We start from the raw sequence: 22340 nt of genomic DNA, 5'->3' as shown, positions 1-22340 counted from the left end.
ACTCAGAAGACAAATATATTTTCCCATAATGTCTTCTAAAAGTTTTATACTTTCAGCTTCCACATTCTGCCCTCACATTTTAAAATTGTAAATAGACGATAACTAATTATTTATTAGATTATTGTCACACTATATTTTAGCTGAGAAATATGAGATTAGGGACGTAGGACTGAAAGTGAAGAAAATCAACAAAGTTTGTAAACTCAATCTAAAGTAGTCAGCTATGTATGCATGTGACTTTAAGACATTCCTCTATTACCTACCCTCAAAATATCTCCCGCGAGGGTACCCCTACCTGGGCCCAGTTCCACCAGCTGGAAAGCTGCAGGTTTTCCAGTGGCCATCCATTCACTGATAAACCATATCCCTAGGAGCTGTGACAAGGAAAAAATACATTCAAGTATTATAAGGTAAAAAAGTACACTGTAATACAAAACTCTATGTAACTACATACTCTATGCCAGAAAGCAAAATGTTTGCAAACAACCATATGTATTTAATATGCACATATAGTATGCACACACAGGAACTTCACTGAGACTATGTTACAACACAGACACCAGTTAGGAAGCTTAATAACAGGAGAAAATAGTTAAAAGGCAGCCTCCACTATAAAAAGTCCATGACACACATAAAAGAATATCACTTACAGAAAAGCGCTAGTATTTGAAAGCAAATAGATATATAAAATATAATTATATAATTATGCTATTTCTTTGTACTTACATGATTTCAATAATTACAGAGCTTTTAGGCATAAGCAATATGTCTTTTAAATACCTGGAATCTACTTTGTCTTGTATACTATTTCTTATTTTTAAACTGATCAAAGGTTCTTACATGAAAATAAATGGAACTAGAATTCCTGAAAAGAACTGTTTCATAAAGGGAGACTTCCACTGCAACTGTGGCTAAATCATCGTTGGGGACTTTAGAGCTCATTTTGATTCCACTAATTCCACAGTGTTCTTTCTTATCCTTCTTTCTTCTGGGGTACTCTCAACCTCTTTTGTCGCCTTTCCTTTGTCTCTCTTCCTTCTTTCAGTCTCATCTTTCATCTGGTTCTCCTCTTTACTTACCTCTTCACTTCCATTCCTTTTCCTTCTCTTTCATTTTGTCTCTCTTATCTCTGCATTTCCTTTTCTACAGTAAAGTATAAACTTTTCAGATGTCCTTTATATGCCTCTCTATTCCCTGAGTACATAAACTACTAAAAATTAATATTTTTGATGAATCATAAAAACAAAGCTGTAAAACCCTATTATAGAATGATACATCTTGATCTGCTCTCAAATGTTTGTGATATTAGTTTCTTTTATAGTTTACATTGGATATTACCTCCCCAAAGATCTGACTTATTTCAGGTGAAGTAATAAAATCTCCTTTTTCTCCTAGCATGTCACGGTACACATAATATCCCTAAGTAAAAAGAGAAAATGGAGAAAAAAAAATTAATTTTCAAATAAAGCTTTTAAAAACACCCCTCCAAAATCTTACATGATGTATACAATGAAATAAACAATTATGTAATAAGAATGTCCTCTCTTCTAGATAAGCAAGATAAACACAGTATCTTTACCTAAAATTTACAAATAGTCATTTTGCAGAACTGATAGAAAAACAATTACTCCTTGACTCTAAAAGCAGAGGCCATGCAGTGTCCGCCTCTACATTCCACACGCGCCCACCGCCCCACTCCGAAAATCCAACACGGTAAGACCCTCATACCCATCCAGCGCCCTCCTCCAAATTCTCACTTTGTTTCATATTGACCTTGCCTGTTAGTGTTGTTGTTTCTCCACCTGGGTGCTAGTTACATGGAGTGTTCACTTTGAAAATTCATCAAACTGTAAATGTGATTTATGCATTTTTTATATGAATGTTATAGTTCAATAAGTAGTTTTTTTAAATTAGCTCTTCTTGTTCACATATCTATGCCATTGCAAATATCCTCCGTTCTTCTTTTCCATTTCTCATCTATTGAATCTGCTGACCTCCTCCTCTAGTCCTTTGCCTCAGACTAAATCCAGTGCTTCCTTTTCTGAGCTTATTCATTTACATGACTATGTTCTTCAACAGTAGGCATAGTTATCTGGGGCAGAGAACTATCTTATTCACCTTCATATCCCAAGTTTTAGCACAATGCCTAACCTTCAAGAAACACTTGAGAATTATCTGTTTAAAAATTCCCTACTGTCTTTATGCCCCTTCTTCTACCACCTTACTCTTACCAGGTGACCTGGGCTCCTCCTAACACAGGAATTAAAGAATGTTATTAAACTTGACTTCCTCAGCTTCCCGACCCCACCAGGCCTCCACCTGCTCTCATTCTTTCCTCAGGACTCAGAAACTAAAATGCCTACCCCTTCTGTTCTTATCTAAACCTGATCCTTCTACCTGTGCTCTGGACTGATCACCGTTCCTCACCCAACTCTCATGGGCCAAGATATTTTTATCATCTCCTTTTTTTCAGTTTCAACTTTTTCCTCTCAGCATTAGAAATGTCACTCCCATCTTTGAAAATTTTTTTCATTCCACACAGCATTCCGGAACCCTCTAGCCTTTCTATTTCCCTTCATAACTAAGTATTTCAGGGAAGTTTTTGGTATGTGTTATGAACCTCTCTAGTAGTCTAGTGAAGCCTGTGGACTCCTTTATAGAATATTTTTAAATGTACAGGACTTAAAACATGCAGGATTATATAGACATATGAAAAGATGCTCAAGGTCGCTAATCATCAGAGAAACGCAAATTAAAATCACAGTGAGATACCACCTTGCACCTGTCAGAATGGCTATCATCAATAAATCAATGTTTGCGAGGATGCGGAGAAAAAGGAACCCTCAAACATTGTTGGTGGGATTGAAATTGGTACAGCCACTATGGAAAACAGTATGGAGGTTTCTAAAAAAAATTAAAATGGATATACCTTTTGACCCAGCAATTGCACTTCTGAGTATTTATCCAAAGAAAACCAAAATAATAATTCGTAAAGATCTATGCACTCCAATATTCATGGCAGCACAATTTACAATAGCCAAGATATGGAAGCAACCTAAGTGCCCATCAACAGATGAGTGGATAAAGAAATTATGGCTCATATATACAATGGAATATTACTCAGCCATTAAAAAAAATGAAATCCTACCATTTGCAACGACATGGATGGACCCAGAGGTTATTATGCTGAGTGAAATAAGTCAGAGAAAGCTAAATACCATATGATTTCACTTATTTGTGGAATCCAAGGAACAAAAAGAACAAACTAGTCAAAAACAGACTCAAAAATATAGTGGACAATTTGGTGACGGACAGAGGGGAGGAGGGTTGGGGGGCTGGAAGAATGGGGTGAAGGGTTAAAGTTTTATAAATTAGTAGTTGATAGATGGTCACGGGATGGGGAGCATGGCAGAGGTAATGTAGTTAGCATTAATATGATGGCTAGGTGGAGGGTCAGGGCAGGGAGGGAGCAATTGGGGGGATCGTTTATGAACTATATAGATGTCTAACCAATGTACTGTATACTTGAAACTAATTTAAACAAATTTTTTAAAATGCAGGATTACAAATCAATTAAAATATAATTATCAAATATTTAAAAATAAATTTGTGATACAGTAATACATATACTTCTTTATATTAAAAAACAAAACCATGCCAAAGGTCTTGTAATAAGTCCTGAAGCATAGATGAGCATAACGGTATCTGTAATCAATCACTCTGTCGTGATATGACAATTTCAGTAATTTCCACTGATGCTATCTAAAGTCACAGGTATTGCTGATGCTACCAGTTGTTGCCGATGTTCATAGTTAGAGAAACGGTAAATTTCAGTTAGAAGTTAACGATAATAACTGCCTTTTCTAAACCTCTGGACACTGGACCACTCCACCATATCCAACAGCAATAGGCCGAACCAACCTCAGAATTCCACAGATCTCATATTTCAACCCAGCAAAAGGTTAAACATTCTAAAATAAAAGGACTACAGGCTTTCACCATTGGCCTTGTGGAGCAGACAAGGAAATACAAGTCAGAAAGTTGTGACAATGTTTAATCCTAGAACAGTAAAGACACAGACCTTCCATTCTCAAGAAAAAAACCCAGAATGTTTCCAATGCGTGTGAACCCTCCCCACACAGACTACTTTCCAGGCACCAAACTCCTATTTCTAGTCGCCTATTGGAGATTTCCACTTAAGAGACCTGCATAAACTTTAAATTCATATATCAGACTGAACTCTTTATCCTTCCCCTTTCTCCTAAAACAGCTACTGCTCTTCCACATCCCCCGTTCCCTTCTCCCAGAGAAATGACTCCACCATCTACCATAGTCATCTCACAAATCCAACTGGTTACAGTCTCCTGAACACCTTTGGAATTTGTTATCTTCATCTTAATGGCACTGCGGCTGACTTGATCCAGCCCTGACAGGTTAACTCATCCGTCCCCAGGCCTTCGGGGTGGTTCTTCCCCTGCAACCAACCGACTATCTGGACTGAAGACGCTCTGGCTCCTCTCTAGGTGCACCCCTCCAGACTCAGTCTTCGCAAATCTGCTAGAGTGAGCCTGGCCCTCTGGCTCCCCGACCCATACCTTGGCAGGGTTGGTCAAGACCTCCTTCATGTACTCGGCCACAGTGATGGGGCCCGTAGACTTGATTTTGTACGTAAGATGCCGCAGCATTGGAGTCACCGGGTTGTTTTCTACCGGGTCTTTCCCGGAGCTGAAGTATTTCCCTCTCCATAGGCAGGGAATGACTGCGAAAAACACACATTAAACAAGACCTATTAAAAACTGTAGTATTTACACGTGCAAAGCAGTCTGAGCACTTTTAAAGCGGCTTCGTTAACCCTTAACCTCACCCGAAATCGGGAAAGCGGACTCTGGCCCGCAGAACCCATAAAAGACGCAAGCAGGCGTGCACTTGGCCCACGACCTCTTTCTGTCTGAGGTGGACTACTGTCCTGCTCAGAGCTCCCCAGATGCCCCCAAGTGAGAAAGGCGCCCCACGCTGTTTCCACGGCAACGTGGCCTGGGGTTGCGGGTGAAGAACGCTTACCCGCACGTGCCGCGGCGCTCAGCTGCCGGGCACCGACCTTAGCTAGGACTCTCATACCGAATTTCCCACGCTGCAGCGCGGAGCCCGGAGGTAGGGATTGCAACCATTTCCGGGAGAAGACACGCCCCCGCGGGGCTTACGTCACCCGGCCGAGCGGAAGGAACTTGCAGGTCGTTCCCGCGTGCTTTTCTAACCATGGCGGCCGCACAGACAACTTTGGAGTTCCATGCCAAGCGGCCCTGGGGTCCCGAGGAGGGGATAGAAGATCCGGACGAGGACGACGAGGATGATAACGATGAAGCCGAGAATGGTTTCTCCCTGGAGGAAGTGTTACGGCTCGGAGGCACCAAGGTAATGGCCTTGGACTCACAGTGAAGGGGGACAGAGGCACTGGCAATGGCCCCGCGCGCGGCGGGTTAAATGGACCCGCCGCCCCGGAGCTGCGGAGCGGTAGAGCGTCCTGGTCCCAGTTCCCAGTTTCGAAGTGTGCTCTGTGCGCTTCCCGCACTTCTTTTCCACTACTCTTTACAAGAGAAAAGTCATTTAGACTTGAATGTTTTTATGCTGTGGCCTTTCTTAGAATGTAGGCGATCCTTTCCTTTTATTGACGTAACACTCCTGGCACTCACTCCATCATTCGGAGAGGAGTGACTTTTTGGTCTTGACTTAGTGGCATCGGTGTTTAAACTCCCATGGTGTTGAGATTTTAACTTCTCAGTACACGCACATGCTCACTGTTCGCTCTAGAAGTGCTTTGCTCTCTTGGAATTTACATTCTAATTGATGGAAAGAAGCAGTCAGTAAACATAATATGTCAGACGCTGAAAAGTGCGATGAAGAAAAATATAACAAGGAAAGAGAATAAGGAGTTCACAGTTTTAAATGAGGTGATTGGAGAACCCATCACTGAAATGTTTGCGCGAAAAAAGAAAAAAGGAAAGAGGACTGAGCCATGTTGTTCCGTGAATAACAAAAATGTCAGTAGCTGAGGTAGACTGAGGTAAGGGGAGAACAGTAAGAAATGAGGTAGGAGGGTGGGCTTTTGCTCCGAGTTTGACCAAGCCATTAGAAGATAAGGAGCAAATACGTGATGTAATTTGACTTTATTATTACTAAATATTATTTTGAGACTAGACTTTTGGGGGAGGTAGGCATAGAGGCAGATTCACAGTTTGCTCTATACTTGGGTTATATTTAATTTTTAAATATGTAATATATCCACATGCTACAAGAAGGGTTTTTTTTTTAAAGGAGAGTACATGGTGAAAAGTCTTTTTCCCCATTTTTATAAGTCTTTTTTTATATCTTCCAAGAGACATATACAGAGACATATGTTATTTTTAACACAAAAGGTGCTGTCTATATATATTTTTTGCATCCTTTTTTTCTTACTGCCCTGGAGATCCTTCCATGTCAGGATGTAAAGTTCTGTCATTGGTTTAATGTCTGCATAAATCATTGTGTCTATCTTAATTTTTTATCAGCCATTTATTGTGGGTTTTTAAGTTATCTTTTGCTATTTTAAATAATGTTTCAGTATATAACCTTGACTGTATATCTTTTTCCACATTTGTAAGTGTATGTATAATCTTAATTTGTAAAAGTGTAACTTCTGGGTCAAAGAATGTGCATCTGACACATATTTTGTTGGAAGTTGGCAGATTGCCCTCCATAGAGATGTGCCAGTTTACATTCCCATCAGTCATGTATGAAAGCGCCTTTTCCCCCCAACTCCTCCCCAACACCATCTGTAATAACTTATCTTTGCTCATCTGACAGATTAAAAACTAGATGTATCATTGTGGTTTTAATTTGGATTTCTCAATGTCATTGAGATTGAGCATCTTCATATTTTTGAAGAATGACTTTTTCTCTATGAACTGTTTGTTTACATCCTTTGCACATATTTCTGTTGGATTGTTTGTCATTTCCTTAACTGATGTGTAGGAACTTTTATGTTAATTATTAAGCACAATTACTTTTACATGAGTTGCCAGTATTTTTTTCCAGTTTATTGTCTTTTCATTTTTGTATGTTTTATGTATAAGAGAGTGATAAATTTGCTCTACCTTTCCTTTATGGGCCCTAAGTTTTATGTCAAATTTGGAAAGGTTTTCTCTACTTTGAAATTATTTTTTTTTTTAATTATTTTGTGATTTCTCCTATTATTTTACGATTTTATTTTTCACACTTAAATCTTTGATCCATCAAATATTTATTTTGGTGTAAGGTGGGAGCCCAGGCAATACCATGATAACTCAATTTAATTGATTTCAAAGATAAAGATTTCACATTAACTTTTGAAGTTTTACTAAACTGTTGGATTTGTAATTTTTTTTTTTTAACTTTCTTATGTTTTTATGCAGCAAGATTATCTTATGCTGGCTGCTTTGGATGAGAATGAAGAGGTTGTGGATGGAGGCAAAAAAGGAGCAATTGATGACCTGCAACAAGGTGAACTGGAAGCATTTATTCAGAATCTTAGTTTGGCCAAGTACGGGAAAACTTTCTTAGTCGAAGAAGATGAACCAACCAATAAAGAAGATGCCAGCAAAAAAAAAACAAGTGTATCTAAATTAGATAATATAAAGCAAAATGTGGCAGAAAGTGAAAAGACGTCAGTCAAGAAGGTGAAAAATAAGAAGAGAGTAGAACAACATTCTAATGAGAACAACAGTGCCATACCAAAAGTAAAGAAAGATAAACAACAGGACATCTTTGAGTTTATTGAAAGACAGACATTGTTACTGAAGCCTGGAGGCAAATGGTATGATATGGAATATAGCAATGAATGTTCTTTGGAACCCCAGCCTCGGGATGTTGTGTCTAAGTACAAAACCTTGGCTCAGAAGTTGTATGAGCATGAAATCAACTTATTCAAAAATAAGACAAATAATCAAAAGGGAGCCTCTTCTGCCTGGATGAAGGCGATTGTGTCATCAGGGACACTAGGTGACAGGATGGCAGCCATGATTCTTCTTATTCAGGATGATGCTATTCATGCACTCCAGTTTATAGAAACTCTTGTAAACCTTGTTAAAAAGAAGGGCAGCAAACAGCAGTGCCTCATGGCTTTGGATACTTTCAAGGAGTTACTTATTACAGACCTTTTGCCAAATAGTCGGAAGCTACGGATTTTCAGCCAGCATCCTTTCAATAAACTAGAGCAGTTGTCCAGTGGCAACAGGGATTCAAGAGATAGAAGGCTGATATTATGGTATTTTGAACACCAGCTGAAACACTTAGTGGCTGAATTTGTGCAAGTCTTAGAAACTTTAAGTCATGATTCATTAGTAGCCACCAAAACTCGAGCCCTTACAGTAGCTCATGAGCTTCTTTGTAACAAACCTGAAGAAGAAAAGGCTCTTCTTGTACAAGTGGTAAATAAACTGGGAGATCCTCAGAACAGAATAGCCACAAAAGCCTCCCATCTATTAGAGACATTACTTTGTAAACATCCCAATATGAAAGGCATCGTATGTGGTGAAGTAGAAAGGCTGCTCTTTCGCTCAAATATCAGCTCCAAAGCGCAATATTATGCAATTTGCTTTTTAAATCAGATGGTCCTCTCTCATGAAGAAAGTGAATTGGCTAACAAATTAATAACTCTTTATTTTTGTTTTTTTCGGACTTGTATCAAGAAAAAAGATATTGAATCAAAAATGCTTAGTGCCCTTTTAACAGGGGTGAATAGGGCATACCCTTATGCCCACACTGGTGATGACAAAGTGAGGGAGCAGGTTGATACATTGTTTAAAGTATTGCATATTGTGAATTTTAATACCAGTGTTCAGGCTTTAATGTTACTTTTCCAAGTAATGAATTCTCAGCAGACAATATCAAATCGATATTATGCAGCATTATACAGGTAAGTACATACCCTTCTAATATGCGAATGTGAGGAGTAATGTAATTTTATAACATGCAGTGCCACTTGTGAGACAAGAGAAAGACTTAGAAACTGGATTTTCTAATTTTCTGGATTTTGAGGGATGATATTTCAAACAGTGTGGAAACACTTTGCAACTGTTTTAAGTATACCAACAAGCAATGCATTTCCTTCTAATTCGTTTTTATAATTTCATATGTGTAGCGGTTATCTCTTGAATTTAAGCCACACTGTCTGGATTTGAGTCCTAGCATTTCGTTTGCTGTGTAACAAATTACTTAATCCTCATGACAGCTTTGCTTGTAAATATGATTGATCCCATTTTACTTTGCCACAGTTTATCTATAAAATGGAGAAAAAGTACCAATCCTGTAGGGTTGTTATGAAGACTATGAAACTTTGCTATGGTTACACAGCTAGAAAATGACAGAACTGGGACTTCGATAAGATTAATGAGTTAATATATGTTAACTCATGTAATCTTCATGTGTAAAGTGCTTAACAGTACCTGACACAGTAAGTGCTCTGTAAGTATTGGCTGCTATTGATATTACCCATTTGCATTTCTTTTGTTTAATCCTTTTTAACAGCTCTCCAGTCTGTGAGGTTCAGTGATTTGTGCAAAATCACACAAACAAGATCAAACTAGGATGTTTCATAGCTCTGATTGCAGTGGTCCACTAAAAACAATCTCAGATGCCTTTCCATAACTCTTAAGCGTCTACAGCTTTTTCAAGTAATAACTTTTTTGGTTTGGGAAGATTACAAGGCTAAAAATGTGGAGTTTTCAGGGTCTTGGGTTTTTTGGTAACTTTTAAGGGTCACAAGAACTTCTGATTTTTAAGAAAATGTTTACTTTATTGGAAAACATTTTTGTAATATCCGTTTAACATCTCAGTGTTTAACATAACAGTCTCACATCTCTGAGGAGTACATTCTACTGCTTGCCAAGAGATCTCACAGATGGATTTTTCTCAGAGGCTTTTAAACCTTCTAAAGTATTTATTTCCTCTTGGTTTTATTAAGAATTCTTTAAATAAAAAATTTCCTAATATCAGTTGAGAGATAAAAGAAATTAAGAAATGATTTGGTTTTTTTATTATTTTTATTATTATTATTATTATTATTTATGCCTACAGCACCTGCTCTTCCTAGGTGGTCTCCCATCCAAATACTAAGTAGGCCCGACCCTGCTTAGCTTCCGAGATCAGACATTGGGCTTGTTCAGGGTGGCCTGAGCGTAGACCATGAACCGTTGCTCCACTGGGGTGCAAATCCAGGACCTTCTGCATGTAAAGCAGATGTCCTAACCACTACACTATGGAACCACGTCCAAGAAGTGATTTGGTTTACAGAAATGCGATTTATCAAAAACTTCAGGAACATTCTCTGTCAAACAGTGGCGATACACCTATCTAAATTTTCAAAAATTTCTGTTGATGTGTAATGGAACTTATTAAATATGAGTTGCAAAATGGATGAAAATGTTGAAAACTTTTAATGTGAAGAGAGAAAATTGAATATCAAAGATTTAATAATATAGAGTATCTCATAATATCACCAGTAGATAATAGAACTATTTCTATTATGGAACTGAAATGGAAATTTGCATAGCAGTGTGAGAATACTTCACAAGGTTAATTATTTCCATTTCTAGTATTAGTGGGGAAAAGTTAACAGAAGCACTTAGAACAAGAAGTAATGATTCCACATGAGCATTTCTGGAGGACTGTTGAGTCGGAGTGTCCTGTGTATGGAGGTTCAGATCAGTTGGAGCATCTCTAGGATTCAGCACATAGGATAAAGAGAATTTAAAACTTATATTAGATAGTTAAAAAGCCTACAGAAGAGAGGCTTTGGGGAGAGAAGACACATAGTAGCTATATAGGGTCAAGTTTTTGAAAAGCTGTCATGTAAAAGCAAAATTATGTTTTTTTGTTGTGATTTTCTTGCCAACTTAATTGAGGTGTAATTGACAAGTAAAACTGTATGTATTTAAAGTGTGAAACTCGATGATTTTATATACATTATAATGATTACTATAATCAACTTAAAACATCCGTCACCTCACAGTTACTACTTTCTTTTCCTTTGGTGATGAGAATGCTTAAGATCTACTCTCAGCAAATTTCAAGTATACAGTACAGTATTAACTATAGTCACCATGCTGTACGTTAGATCCTCAGAATGTTTAACTGAAAGTTTGTACCCTTTGACCAACATCTCCCCATTTCCGTCCACCCCCTGCCAACCACCAATCTGTTCTGTTTCTATGAGTTCGAATTTTTTTTTTTACATTTCACACATAAGTCATAGCTATCTTTCTCTGTGTGACTTACTTCACTAGACATAACGTCCTCCAGGTTTATCCATGATGCAAATAGCAGGATTTCTTTCTTTCTCACAGCTGAGTAATATTCCATTGTATGTGTATACCATATCTTTCTCCATTTATCTGTCCACAGACACTTAGGTTGTTTGCATACTTTGGCTATTATGAATATGCATAAACATGGAAGCACAGATATCTCTTCAAGATACTGATTTCATTTCTTTCGGATATATATCCAGAAATGGGATTGCTGGATCGTGTGGTAGTTCTATTTTTAATTTTTTGAAGACCTTCCAAACTGTTTTCCAAACTGGCTGTCCCAATCGATATCCCTACCAATAGTGTACGAGGGTTCTGTTTTTTTCTGCATCCTCACCAAAGTTTTTTATCTCTTGCTGATAATAGCCATCCTAACAGGTATGGAGTGGTTTTGATTTGCATGTCCCTGATAATTAGTGATTTTAAGTACCTTTTCATGTACTTGTTGGCCTTTTGTCTTTGATTTTTTTTTCTTTGCTATTGAACTCTGAGGTTCCTCATATTTTTTATATTAACCTTTTATCAGATAAATCATTTGCAAATATTTACTCCCATTCTGTAGGTTGCTTTTTTATTTTGTTGATTGTATCCTTTGCTGTGCAAAAGCTTTTTAGTTTGTTGTAGTTCCACTTATTTTGCTTTTGTTGCTTCTGTTTAGATTGTTTTATGTTGCTTCAGATGGCAGTAGCAGAATAATGGTAGGAAATTTCACAGGAGCAGATTTCAGCTATGGGAAAAGAAGAGATTTTCTGATAAAATGAGTTGTCCAAAATTTGATTGGGTTCCTAGTGAGAGAGTTAGCAGTTTGTAATCACTGGAAATGTTGTATACCATGGAATGAACAATTTATTCATTCAATAAATATTAAGCACTTACTGCCAAACACAGTCCCTGTTCCATTGGACTTTGGGGGGAAAGGAGAGAAAGGCAACAAAGTGTGTTAAATGTTAAACTATGAAGAATATAAACATGGGACTGATGCAGGGAACAATGAAAGAACCTATTTTAGATATTGTGGACATGCAGACAATTGGAGGAGAACAGCATTTATAGAAGGATGTCTCTGATACATGACTGCTGGTTGTGGAAATGTATTTTTTTAAACGCCTGCAGCACCTGGTCTTCCTAGGTGATCTCCAGGCCCAACCCTGCTCAGCTTCCGAGATCAGATGAAATCGGGCATTTTCAAGGTGGCATGGCCGTAGACTGTGGAAATGTTTTATGAATAAACATTTGATCTTGTTTTTGTTTTACAGGAAGATGTTGGATCCAGGGTTGATGGTGTGTTCTAAGCAAGCCATGTTTCTTAACCTTGTCTACAAATCTCTGAAAGCTGACATCGTGTTGCGCAGGGTGAAGGCTTTTGTGAAGAGGTTACTTCAAGTTACTTGTCAACAAATGCCACCGTTCATATGTGGAGCTTTATATCTTGTGTCTGAGATCCTTAAAGCAAAACCAGGTTTAAGAAGTCAACTAGATGATCATCCGGTATATTTTACAACTGCTTTTTAAATCGAGTGGGTTCTGAAACATATTGTTATTTTTCTTCTTTGCTTCAGTGACAACAACTTAGTTGTCTGGAGCATGTAAGAGTGTGAGTCCTGCAGTCAGACAAACCTAGGTGTACATTTTACTGAGTGGGCATGTTGCTTGACCCCTTTACTCATAATAAACTGCAGTACACTAAGCTGCAGTTATATGAGATAGTTACAGATGGTTATAGAGCTAGTAGATCTCTTAATCTGTTTCCTCAGTAGTGAAATGGACATCATAATAGCACCTGCCTGGTAGCGTTATTTTATAACAAGTCAAAAATTAATTGAGGGCCGAACGTTTTCATGTCATAAGGTCCCAAAGTCTCAAGGATTCTTGTCTCAAAATTTAACTCTTACATTAAGATATGAGGATATAGTCTCACATTCTAATTTTCACTGGTGGAACTTCAGTGTTTAGCCAGAATTGCAATAAGCAAATCTCCTTCAAAACTACCTCACTTAATTGAATACAGACTTCTAGTTGATTAACTCAGATTCATTACACCACTTTTTAAGGAGTCTGATGATGAAGAAATTTTTACTGATGTAAAAGATGATGAAGACCTAGAAAAATTCACTGATGCAGATAAAGAAACAGAAACAAATACTGTGAAAAAAGTTGAGACAGAAGAAACCGTGTCTGAAAATCATATGGAGGCCAAAAAATCAGAGTCTGCTTCTTGGGTACACTTTGATAATTTAAAAGGTGAGTTTTTAAAATCTTTAAATTATTCTCTTGAATTTTTAAATGAGGGAATTGGTTGCCCCTTTGATCTTAATAAAAATTAATGTTATACCATTTTAGAAGTCCTCGGTATTGCTTTCTTAAAAATGGGAGCTCTCATAACTAGATATATTTAGGACCTTAGAAGTAAAATTTTAATATAGTGAATCATTTACTAACAATACTACAGATAATAAATACACATTTTAAAACAACAAATCTTGGAAATTAGAACAAATACCTTTTGGAGCTGTGAAGATTTACTGAAAAAATCTGTAGACATCTTAGATGCACAATAAATCTCATTTCCTTTAGCTATAAATACAAAAGTTTATACCTTTGAACCAGTTTTAATTTCTTGACCTTTTTCTGTAAATGTAAAGCCTCAAATGTGGAACATATATGAAAATATAAAATGAGTGTATGTGAAAATTTGGTTTATAAACAAAAGTATTTGGTTATATATTGTGAATTGTGTGTAAGTTTTGGTTCTTTTGTTTGAGCACCATATTCACCCTCTACAGTTTCTTAATGTTTTAGTATTGAAAATATCTGTGAGATAGAAAGTAGGTGTTCCATATTCACACCCAAGTGAATTAAGTCCATTATACACTATTAGGGCCAAAAGAGATCTTAGAAATGCAGCCTCTTTATTTGAGGTTGTGAAGAAAAGACCACTAGACTTGAGGATCAAGAAATGTGCCAGAACCCTTTCTTCAAACTTGTAGGAATATAAAAAGAGAAGTCTGGTAGCCATTGGGAAAGTTTTTAAAAGAAATCCATCCTTTGTCTTAAAACTAAACTGAGAATAATTCTTTAGAAGGATAATGAGCATGGACATTGTTCTGAAAATTCTTAGTTTTAAAGTTTTTAGTCTTGAGTTTCTGAAAACATGAAGATAATGTAAAGCCTGTTTCAAGTGAGAATTATTTCTGGACATAACTTACAGATATTTAGAGCACTTTAAAGATTCCAAAAAACTTTAGACCTATGTCATCTTCTGGTTATTTGCCAACTTATAGCCTAATTGACCCAGAAGTTGGTATCTTTTGTTGTTGTTTGAAAAATGGAGAAGTTTTAAAGGGGAGCTTTTAATACTTGGAATAAGCATACTACCTGGTTTTTTCAATAGCAAATGATAACTTGGGGCCAAGATGAATTCTTGAAGTGGCTTGGAGTTTATAATCTAGGTAGGATGCCTGGCTAACTAAGATTGTTGGAAAGTATATCTATTGGTAACATGAACGATGGTGGCTTTAGTGACATTTTGGGCGAGGAATAAAGCAGTTGAGAAATGTGTTTTTGTTCTCAGGTGGCAAACAGTCAAACACATATGATCCATTCAGTAGAAATCCTTTGTTCTGTGGAGCTGAAAATACAAGTTTTTGGGAACTCAAAAAGGTAAAATAATTTTAAATTATCTTTAATTCATTTGTGCTCTATATTTCTCCTCATGGATTTATTAGCTCCTTGAAGTTTCTCCTTTTTTTGCAAATAATATAGGAGTTCCATTATTTAGACATGAATTAATCATAAGGAAGCAGTTTGAAGTATGTCACACAGCTGTAATGCTTTCTAACCCATATTTCTGTTGCCTCTGATAAACATTAAATTTCCACATTTACACTTTTCAGCATTCACATGTACAAAATCTTAAATAATGTACATGCAAAATAAGGATGTTGTACATGGCTATAAATAAGTTTGGCTTTTTGTAGGTGGATTATTGAAGACAATGGCTTCGTAAAATTGGTAAATTTTGATTTATGCAGTAGAGATCCTTGAAGTTTTGTGGTGATAGAACTTTTTGCAAAAAAAGTTATATTTTAACTGTATAAGAGTAACTCATATCTCTAATAACCTTTCTGCAATTTCTGTAAAGAAAATAACTGTCTTCCTATATAGCAATTCTCAAAGTGTGGGTATAAAAGGCTCCTGGGGTTCCCTAACACCTTTTCACGAAGTCTGCAAGGTCGCAACTGCTTTCATAGTGATACCAAGGCAGTATTTACCTTTGTCACTGTATTGACAGTGGCACAGATGGTATAAAAGAAATGATAGCTGAAACTGTTAGTGCTTAAGCATGATAAAGACAACAATAAGCTGCAGTTGCTGCCACATTTCTTTACTGCCACATTTTAAAAAAGGCAGTATCATGTAAGAATGATGAAGCAGGGAAAATTATTGATTTTATTATCTCGAACTTAAAGTACATTTATTTTTAATATTCTGTGTACATATATAGCAAGAATGCATAACGCACTTCTGCTGCATAAGTAAATGTGAAGGTTGTCTCATCTTTCAAGGACAAGTATTTATATAGTTGTTTGAAACTCAATTAACTACGTTTTTCGTGAAGGACAGGCTGAATAACAGACTCTGGTTATTCATACTGGGGTATTTGGGGTATTCAGACATTTTCTTGAACGTGAAGAAAATTCACAATTATGTGAAAGGTTTAATAAATACTCCGTTTTCCAACTATGTATCTGTACGAGGCCAGATTTTCTCCATATACTTCAACTAAAATAATGTTAAATAGATTTGTAAAACTGTGAAATAATGCTGCATTTCTCAATATTCTTAACAGTAGCTTATTATTCATAAAACATATTAATATGTAATAGGTTTATTGTTATTTTAAGTAAACTATAAATGTTTAAAATGATTCTGTTGTAATTTCTATTAAGGTAAATATCAATAGAATATCCCACTTAAATTAATAAAGCTTTTTAAGGTCCTTGATTTTTAAGTATATTAAGTGGTCTGGAGACCAGAAATTGAGAATCACTCTTTTAATATGTTGGCTTAAGTTTCAATTCTTTGGATTTTCTTAAATAATCTGTAATTGTAATTAAGAGTTGACCTTATTCGTGTTTTTGGTTTGTTTTTTTTTTTTTTTTTTTAGCTATCGGAGCATTTTCATCCCTCTGTGGCTCTTTTTGCAAAGACTATCCTTCAGGTAAGTCTAAAATACCCAAAAGACAAGCTATAAGAAAAAATAAGTATTCTAGTTTTTGATAATCAATAATTGGGCATACAATCTTTCTCTGCCAGATAAGATCATATACAATTTTTCTGCTGTCGTAAAGGAGCAATGGCTTAATACAGAGCAGCAATTAAATCTTCCCACTCTGAGATGAATGGAAATACAGGATTAGAAAACTACACTTATTATATTCTGGCTTTTCTCCTGGAGAAAGATCACCTCCCCTTTCCTGTCTGCTGTGTTTGCCACTTCTTGGTTAGTTACTGATTAGTGGTTAGGTGACCTACAATATTAATATTACTTACCTATTCATAAAAGCAGTGCATCATAGAATATTTTCATATGTATGAATGTATGAGTGTGTGTTTAATTTCTTCAAGTAAAGAATAATGAGCATGAGAGGGATATTTGAAAAGTCATTATTGCAAATTTGTGCCTTCTATGCGGTATAATAGAGGCGTATATGTTCCCCTACGTGTGTGTGTGTGTAATTTAAGTTCTAAATTCTCCCCACCTTTCAGGGAAATTATATTCAGTATTCAGGGGACCCACTGCAGGATTTTACACTAATGAGATTCTTGGATCGATTTGTGTACCGAAATCCAAAGCCACATAAAGGCAAAGGTATGCTTCTGTTGAATTATTCGGTTTTCATTGTTGATATTTAATAAACTATATAAGCATATAACTAAGTTTTACATTCCACTGTCTTGATTTTACATTTCAGAAAACACAGACAGTGTTGTAATGCAGCCAAAAAGAAAACATTTTATAAAGGATATTCGTAGTCTTGCTGGTAAGTAGTTATAAAATACTTTATAATTTATAAATTATCAATGTTTTATAATTTATAAAAGCCTGGACAGTTGAAACTTACAAGACAGTAGAAGTCATTAACACTTAAATGGTGTTATTCTTTGCTCCACTTTATTAGAATAAAACCTAAGTACCAGAAACATTGTCCATCTTTTGTTCCCAAGACTGTGTATGCATTTTCAAGTCTACTGTATCTGACTGGGCCTTTTTTTTTTTTAACTTTATCACAGAAAAGTTCAAATATATCCTAAGTAAATAAATAGTATGATGAAGCCCCACCCCCAACCATCACTCAGCTTCAACGGTTATCCACATTTTGCCATTCTTGTACCATCTGTAGCTTTATCAGTGACCCTCCCCCAAAAACACATAATTATTATCTTTTACAGTTTGGATCATCATAAGATCTCTAATACGGTTTAGCAGGAAACCCACAATAGGTTTTGTCACAGAGCATCATGTTAACTTAGTTGATAACCGTCTATGTCTATGGGTATTTACCTATCTTGTAGATCTGATTCTCTTGTTTTTCTGTTCAGAGCAGACATTTCTTTGCATACCAGATTCCAACTCCTTTTTGTTCAGAAACAAATTTTTATTAAAATATACCTTATAAATCATTTCATTTCCAACTGACTTAATTTCACAGAGGTCCAGAGGTGTAAAAGGACTTGCCCAAAGTTAATAGAGTTAGAATTAGAAGCCAAATTCCCTTTTTAATCGAGGTCAGAAATTTTTATTCTGAAGGAAAACGAATATTCTGTAGTTCCCTATTTTTATTTCTTAGTTTTCCTCAGTATTAGTAAAATTGTAGATAATTCTCTTGTTTACCCTTACTTACTATTCGTAGAATGGCAGGCATTATTGTTTAATTGAGATGAAAATGGCAAGTTTAAATTTATTATTAAGAGAACTCTTCGAATTTTTATGTCTCTTGAAATTTGTATCTTGGATGCAGTTGGAGGACAATGAGAGAACCCTGGGTTTTTTTCTGTGATGCACTGTTGGCTACGTATTGCCTTACTTTTCATTGTAGCCGATGAACAGTTTCAAATGTTGGGTTTCCTCCACAGACTCTTCCAGAGATTTTTTTTTTGCACTGTAAGATCCCTTTTGTCTACCTTCCTGACATTGTGAGACGTTAGAATTGTAGGTATGCTATATTTAGTCTTAAGAGCTTGAATAACATAAAAAAAATTAATAAATTAAAATGTTTAACTTAATTTTCCTAGTGAACAGTAAAGAGTTCCTTGCAAAAGAAGAAAGCCAAATACCAGTGGATGAAGTGTTTTTCTATAGGTAATATACTTAATGTAGTTTCATTTGGGGAACTGTTAAAATTAAAATTTTTAGATTCCGTAAAATGCCTTCTTAACATAGGCCTGTCTTGAAAAGATTGAAGGATATGTCAGTATCTACTTTCATGAAGATATTTTATAAATCAGTCTTTTTGCTAGTATTAGATACCTAAGTAGAATTTGGGGGTTTTGCGTTTATAGAGATAAGTCCTAAACCTACTGATATTACTACTAAATGCCTTATATTACTAAAGTAACTGTTATCTGATTGGTTAATTTGGCTTGATTTGGTTTGCTTTTTAAAAACATTTTGTGTGAAGAATTCTGATCTCATCTACAAAATGCTAAGTTTCACTGTACCCTAATATGAGAGTAGGTTTCACTGATAAAATATTGTGAAGAGGTCATTTAGAGCCACATTTTATAATCTAATACTTTTATTATTGGTGTTGATGCCAAAACAGCTTAATACTATGCCATTTAATTAAGATGAGTTGAAAAGTTTTTATGAAGGACTAAACCGAAATATGTGAAATTCATTATACTTCATATTTAAGACATTTTCAACTATTTTGTAGAATTCAAAACTTTTATTTAATAAATACAAATCTTAGTCATTTATATCCAACTAAGTTAATAGCTTTAACACTTGTTTGGGTTACTGGTTATAAGTACTTTGATTATAGTAAAATGGACCCTTTAGTAAAATTATCAAATATATAACATGAATTTTATTTTAGGTATTACAAAAAAGTTGCTATTGTTAAAGAGAAACAAAAACGGAATGCAGATGAAGAAAGTATAGAAGATGTAGATGATGAGGAATTTGAAAAGATGATTGGTAATTTGTTGACTCTTCAATTTGTAAATAATTTATTACTATTTATTTATAAAACCATGGAAAATTAGTAGTAGATGTGACCTTAGTTTAAAAAATAATTTCGCTAAGAATATCATGCAAATCACAATGGAGGATTAAAGATATTTTGGTGGCATATGGTAATTCACACACATTTGCTCCAGAAAAATGTGATTGTGCTTTGACAGTATATGAGATTCATTCTTAAGGTCAACTGTCTTAGGTAAACTATTTTTACTGTTCCTAATCTTGCACTATTGGTAACAACAGACTATTATTTTATCTATTTTATCTTTAGAATTCACAGAGCTAGAAAAATTTTAACTGAAATTTAGACTGAAACAAAAAACATGAGAAATTAGAAAGGCTTACATTGAGTTCTTTTGTCGTATATTGTATTATAAGTGCTAAAAGTAAGCATTTAAATAGTGCTAATAAAGTAAAAAAGACTGCAATTGCTAAAGATCATTTTATTTGATATTTACCCACTGTTTAAAGAACTATAGAAAGAAGCTGAAATTAACTGGGACCCATTTTAGTTTAGGAATTTTAATTAAGGTTAGTATATTTGCAGGTTTGTGTAGATTAATATACCAGCAATAGTTAGATTTGTATCATTTTGGTGTTTATCATAAATAGCAGCATCATGACCTTGTTAATTGATTCAGATATAAGAAAATGTCAACTTTGTTATTCTCTGCTATATCACAATTTGTATATTGTTCTCTGGCAGACACATTTGAAGATGATAACTGTTTCACCTCTGGAAAGGATGACCTTGATTTTGCTGGGTAAAATACTTTCCTTCAATCTTTTTTTTAATCCTTTTGCCTAGAACTTCCCAAATTATTGTCCCCAGAACAGTAGAGCACAGAGCTATGTGATGTATAGGAGAAAGGTATCAAATAAGCTTGGGAAATGGTTATATACTTTCCTTTTGGACCCTTAAAATTCACAGTAGTGTATCTGAGCCCTCTGTAACTCTCTTTTTAAATCTGTTAATAGCCTAATACCCTGGTAGTCACCTAATCACATTTTAGAAAACAGTGTCCTCTTTTAAAAGTTCTTGTTTTTCTTCAGCAACGTGAAAAAGAAAACAAAAGGAGCGAAGAAGAGTAACGTAGAAGATGAAGACTCAGAAGGTAGTGAGGATGATCTTGATAACTTGGATGATGATGAAGTTTCTTTAGGAAGTATGAATGAAGAATTTGCTGAAATTGATGAAGATGGGGGAACGTTCATGGATATCTTGGATGATGAAAATGAAGGCATTCAAGGTATGCTTTTTTAAAATCAGACAAAAACTATATCTTCCTTTATTCTTCAGCTTAGGCTAGTTTTTCTGTTGAAGGTTTTTTAATATTATCTGTATTCAAATTAATATTCAGATAAACCAGAAATTTAAACAGGACCTTTTCCTTGTTTGGAACTGAAGGGTTGGCTGCCTGTGCAATACCTGTTGAGCTGTTATGTTGCCTTTTTTTTTAACGTTAGAATAGTAATTAGTTTCTAAAAATTAATATTCATCATAACCCTATAGAGTCCTATTGTTTTTAAATTAGTTAATAGCTTTTTTTTTTTTTTTTTTTTTTTTTTTTTTTTTTTTTTTTTTTTTTTTTTTTTTTTTTTTTTTTTTTTTTTTTTTGAAATAGAACTTAATGATGATGTCAGCTCCAAAGTCAATACTAAGAGAAGCAAGAGGAAAGGTGTAAATGATTTTGACTTTGCTGGATCATTTGAAGGTACAAAAATGCATTTAGTCTCTTTGAAACCTAAGCAGAGGTATATGTGAAATTATTCATTATTATTTTGAGAAATTAACTTTTCTAAATTGGTTAGTACAATTTAGTTTGTTTTTATAATGGATAATAGCTTTATGCATTTTTAATATGTGAAGTTCCCACATACACCTTCAGTTATTTCCCTAAATTCTTTACTCTCACATCTAAATATCTAGATCATTTTTTCATTCATGTTTAAACCAGTCAATTATATGTAAGCCCTGGATTTTCCATAGACTCTTATTGCTTTTTTCCTTTTCTCAGCGAGCTCTTACTCTTTGCCATTTGACCCTTCTGAAAATGTTCTTTATTAACTTCATCTTCTTTTATGACTTCTGCCATTTTGCTGCCGTGACAAAACAGTTCTAACCTCAACATCTGATATAATACAGATGTGAATTCTTTCTGCTAATTTATTCTCTAACATCTTTAAAAAGTATATCATGACAGATTGTCCCTTTTTATGTAACATTTTTAAGGTGCTAATAAAAAAGTACTTTTATCAGGTGACAGCTTTTAAGTTTTTGATAAAAATATAGACAGTACTACAACAAATATTTTATTCCATAATTCTGTGGGTAAATTCACAAGCTTTTTTTTATGCTTTGCCTCTAGCTTCTGCTTACTAGTAAATACTGATAAAGAATAAAAATAGACCTGCAAAGTTAAAAATAATTAAAATATTTGACAATATTTTATTTAAAAATTTTGACATTAAATATTTTTGACAATAAATATCGAAATAATAAAAACAGTAACTGTTTATATATTGGTAGTAGTATCTCAGAGACTTATGCCTACAAAATTTTTATCAGCTTTTCCAAATAATGCTAACATAATCATCTTAATTAGATTGACTTACTGGGTATGTACTTAAATTATAACATGTTATCTTCAAGATTTTTGTCTTCCATTCAGTGATGTATGGTCACATTTTAATAGTAGCGTATGCTCAAATATGAGGAAGTTTTCCTCAAAATCATCTCTCAGGAAAAAAGATGTTGCTTTGTCCTGCTG

The 22340-nt window shown here is 35.0% G+C and overlaps 2 protein-coding genes across 5 annotated transcripts in view; one reads left to right on the top strand and one right to left on the bottom strand.

Moving 5' to 3' along the window:
- NDUFAF7 (NADH:ubiquinone oxidoreductase complex assembly factor 7) overlaps positions 1-5184 on the bottom strand; it is a 14217-nt gene extending 9033 nt beyond the window's left edge. The window contains exons 1-4 of one of the 3 annotated variants that reach the window (XM_006910393.3): positions 5062-5184; positions 4596-4759; positions 1339-1419; positions 264-374 (exon numbers count right to left, since the gene is read on the bottom strand). In XM_006910393.3, coding sequence (XP_006910455.1) covers positions 264-374; positions 1339-1419; positions 4596-4759; positions 5062-5116 — 411 coding nt within the window. In that variant the 5' untranslated portion in view covers positions 5117-5184. Of the gene's footprint in view, positions 1-263; positions 375-1338; positions 1420-4595; positions 4760-4864; positions 5013-5061 lie in introns of those variants that run through there. The other 2 variants (XM_025045682.1, XM_015588253.2) reach the window with 2 other exon arrangements.
- A 31-nt stretch (positions 5185-5215) lies between these two features.
- CEBPZ (CCAAT enhancer binding protein zeta) overlaps positions 5216-22340 on the top strand; it is a 19849-nt gene continuing 2724 nt past the window's right edge. The window contains exons 1-13 of one of the 2 annotated variants that reach the window (XM_006910391.3): positions 5216-5412; positions 7428-8929; positions 12578-12809; positions 13373-13562; positions 14893-14981; positions 16489-16542; positions 17091-17193; positions 17297-17365; positions 18618-18684; positions 19424-19524; positions 20276-20333; positions 20623-20819; positions 21195-21284. In XM_006910391.3, the coding sequence (XP_006910453.1) occupies positions 5257-5412; positions 7428-8929; positions 12578-12809; positions 13373-13562; positions 14893-14981; positions 16489-16542; positions 17091-17193; positions 17297-17365; positions 18618-18684; positions 19424-19524; positions 20276-20333; positions 20623-20819; positions 21195-21284 (2908 nt within the window). In that variant the 5' untranslated portion in view covers positions 5216-5256. The remainder of the gene's footprint in view (positions 5413-7427; positions 8930-12577; positions 12810-13372; positions 13563-14892; positions 14982-16488; positions 16543-17090; positions 17194-17296; positions 17366-18617; positions 18685-19423; positions 19525-20275; positions 20334-20622; positions 20820-21194; positions 21285-22340) is intronic. The other variant, XM_025045681.1, reaches the window with a different exon arrangement.

The sequence above is a fragment of the Pteropus alecto genome, unplaced genomic scaffold (genome assembly GCF_000325575.1).
Source record: "Pteropus alecto unplaced genomic scaffold, ASM32557v1 scaffold61, whole genome shotgun sequence".
NCBI lineage: Eukaryota > Metazoa > Chordata > Mammalia > Chiroptera > Pteropodidae > Pteropus > Pteropus alecto.
This window is presented reverse-complemented; position numbering and strand designations above follow the sequence as displayed.